This window comes from Cyprinodon variegatus, unplaced genomic scaffold (genome assembly GCF_000732505.1).
Source record: "Cyprinodon variegatus isolate N-32 unplaced genomic scaffold, C_variegatus-1.0 Scaffold330, whole genome shotgun sequence".
NCBI lineage: Eukaryota > Metazoa > Chordata > Actinopteri > Cyprinodontiformes > Cyprinodontidae > Cyprinodon > Cyprinodon variegatus.
In genome coordinates, this window is record NW_015150783.1 from 875,154 (window position 1) to 878,120 (window position 2,967).

At 40.4% G+C, this 2,967-nt stretch overlaps 1 protein-coding gene across 2 annotated transcripts in view; it reads right to left on the minus strand.

The window, feature by feature from the left end:
* The window catches only part of hgh1 (HGH1 homolog), a 15,517-nt gene that overhangs the window by 10,906 nt on the left and 1,644 nt on the right, over positions 1-2,967 (minus strand). For both annotated transcript variants that reach the window (XM_015385036.1, XM_015385035.1), the window contains exon 3: positions 457-595. In XM_015385036.1, coding sequence (XP_015240522.1) covers positions 457-595 — 139 coding nt within the window. The remainder of the gene's footprint in view (positions 1-456; positions 596-2,967) is intronic.

Consider the following 2,967-nt stretch of genomic DNA (forward strand, 5'->3'; position numbering starts at 1 on the left):
CCGTATCAATCTGGAGGAGGCTGCAGCCCAGTATCAATCTGGAGGAGGCTGCAGCCCAGTATTAATCTGATTTAATTTGATTGGTTTACGTTTTCAGGGTGGGTGAAGACATGCTGGGAACCATAACAGAGACTGTTTGGTTTGACGATTCATTAAAAAGTTTTTAATTAGTTCACATCAATGTGATCATTTAGTAAAAAAGATGCTCTCTATCATAGCGAAATCCTAATATCAGCAGATGTTAGCATTTATCCTTTTGCCTGGTTTGATTATTTAAATTGTTGGTTCTGGATTCTTAATAAATCCTAAATCTTAAGCTGATTATTTTAGGCCAAACTCTGTAATTAAATGTTTATTACTTTGCTAAAGGCTGACTGACAGGCTCCATCCAAATCTCCGCTGTTATTCTGCTCACCATTGTTTGCTTTGACATTAAGAGCAGAATGAGCTGCTCACCTGGTGCAGAGTCTCATCAGCAGACAGGTTGATCAGGATGTGGTAACAGTCCTTAACTATGGCCACAGAGGGGTCAGAGGTCAATGCAAGAAGAGCAGCGATGAGGTCGGCTTTAGAGCAGAGGAAGCGGCAGCCATCTCTAGAAAGAAGAAACAGAGAACAGCTCTAAGAGTTGAAATGGCTGGTGCCCTGCAGTCTACAGGAGAGAGGCGGGTCCAGCCTGGACAGGTCGCCAGCCTGAAAGTTAAATCTGTTCGGCTCTTTTTGGCATTAAGACAATTATTCTTATTGCCACATCACCAGACAGGACACTGTAAAAAAATAAAAATAAAATAAAAAAATGAATGGGAAAATCATGGGAAATCCATCATCTTTTGGTCGGTCTGGGGACGTTTTCAAGAAAACTATAAATCTTAGAGTAATTCCAAAGACATTGTGTGAAAGCAAAGCTTCAGTCTACAAACTGACAACAAATGGTGACTGTAGATTAAATGAAACCGGCGTGAGAGCGATATAAAAACATTTCATGTTTGCAGAAATTGTCTCTCTCCCGCTCTCAAAAATCCTGTGTCTGATTTTCCCTCAACCTTTGTGGAGCTTAANAGTTCCACCCTTGTCTCTGCAACGCCTCCACTTATCACCAAATCAAACATACTAAGAAAACCATACAAAGAAAAATAGCTGCAAAAAAGACTTAGCACTGGTTATGTTGGGGCTTTAAAACTGATTTGTTTTGTTTCCTGCTAAACCAAAGTTTGTGAATTCAGTTAAATAATTGTTAAAATATATCTGTCATTTGTGTGTTTTTAGCTTTCTTCCTTTATGGGAAGCTTTTCAACATTTGAAACATAAGTGCAGTGGTTTATGTTAAAATAAACCTTTGGGTTAAGTTGTCGCAAGCAGGTTTTTCTTGTGTTTCTTAAATTTTTATTTCAAGTGTCATTAAAAAGTCTTAAAAAGTCTTGAATTAACTTGCCTTATGCTGTAGGAACCCTGAGAAAGGACCGGGAATCAAACCCGGAACCTTCCTGCTGCAAGGCAGCAGTGCTACCCACTGAGCAGCCCCTTATATTCTCAAAGTCAGACAATTTTGTGCGTAATTTTCCTGCATGGGACGGTTTCCATGGTGACTGAGGCAGAGAGGGGATTCTCAGAGAGATCAGGGAAGTTGATCCAAGTTTTTCTTTCATTTTTTTCATATAGAGGTGAGAGAGATAAGCTGCTCTTACCTGCTCTGCCTCGTTATTTAGTTTTTTGTGAGGCTCAAAGAGGATCAATACTTTCCTATATCGGTTATTTCTGCTCCTGAAGTGATAAACTGCACTTTCTGTCCCTCATTTTTTTTTCACTACTTTACCCATTTTCTGTCTTCCTGAACTCCTATCATAAGGAAAGTTTTCTATCTTAATGTTTCAATGCTTGGTTTTGCTCCAGTCTGTCCTTCACAGGAAAAACAATCTAGAAATAAGTAAAAATTTCTTAAATTAAGTGTATTTACCCTTAATCTGAGTAGGTAAATGAGGTAGTTTGCTTATGGAATCAGTATTTTTACTCTTAAAATAAGATAATTAGATAAAATGCACTTGAAATAAGACAATGCAATTCTGTTTTCTTATTTTAAATGTAAATTGTCTTGTTCCATTGGCAAAATGTCTCCAGAAAAAAATGACTTATCTAGATTTCGATTTTTTTCCAGTGATGTTTTACTTTCTTTTACAAACTGACCCTTTGCCCCTGAGATTAACAGATTTTATTTTGTATTTTCCCTTAAAGTGGATTTGTTTTACTTGTAACCACGTCTCTCTTCCTGTCAGACCCATGAAATTGCTGCTGAATTGCTGCCTAGTTCGACTAAAACAGACCTGGGCTCTGTCTCAGTCGGAGCTACGCTGCCCCCTGCAGGAGATCGTGTCGGGTGCGATTATACCCTTTGACTCTCAATAAGCGCTAAACGGCACAACCTCTAATGCTGCGTTCACACTGGATGCAGCAGGAGCAGCAAAATCGCGTCTGCTGCTTCATTTTTGCTGCTTGTACCAGTTAGTTCTGACGCACAGCTGAAGCAGCTTTGCTGCTCTGGCTGCGCGGTGCAAAAGTGTGTCTGACGCGCATTGGGCGGAGCTTCTCTATCCTTTCTCTGCCTTGCAGCTATATTTGCTGTGATCAGTGGGAATAAAGTAGTTTTAATATATTTTTAAGTGAGAAAATCCACCTGAAAACGTAATTAGTGCAGTCAGTTCATTAATATTACCATCCTGCCTTTCAATATTATTTCTGTCGGAGCCGCTCAGACCCCCACATACAGCGGTGCGCCGACAGTAGGATCCCATTCCACAGCAGCCTCTGGCCGGGTCACCTCCTCGCGGTTCACCGCGGCAGCTGGTAGGTGTTTTTCATCTAAATAATCCAAACTGCAGGCAGCAGGATAATAAAAGCGAACATATTCTGCCGGCAGATTTGTGCAGCGTTAGTCATTCGTTGCGTTCGCCTGTCTGCTAAGCTCAAAACAAC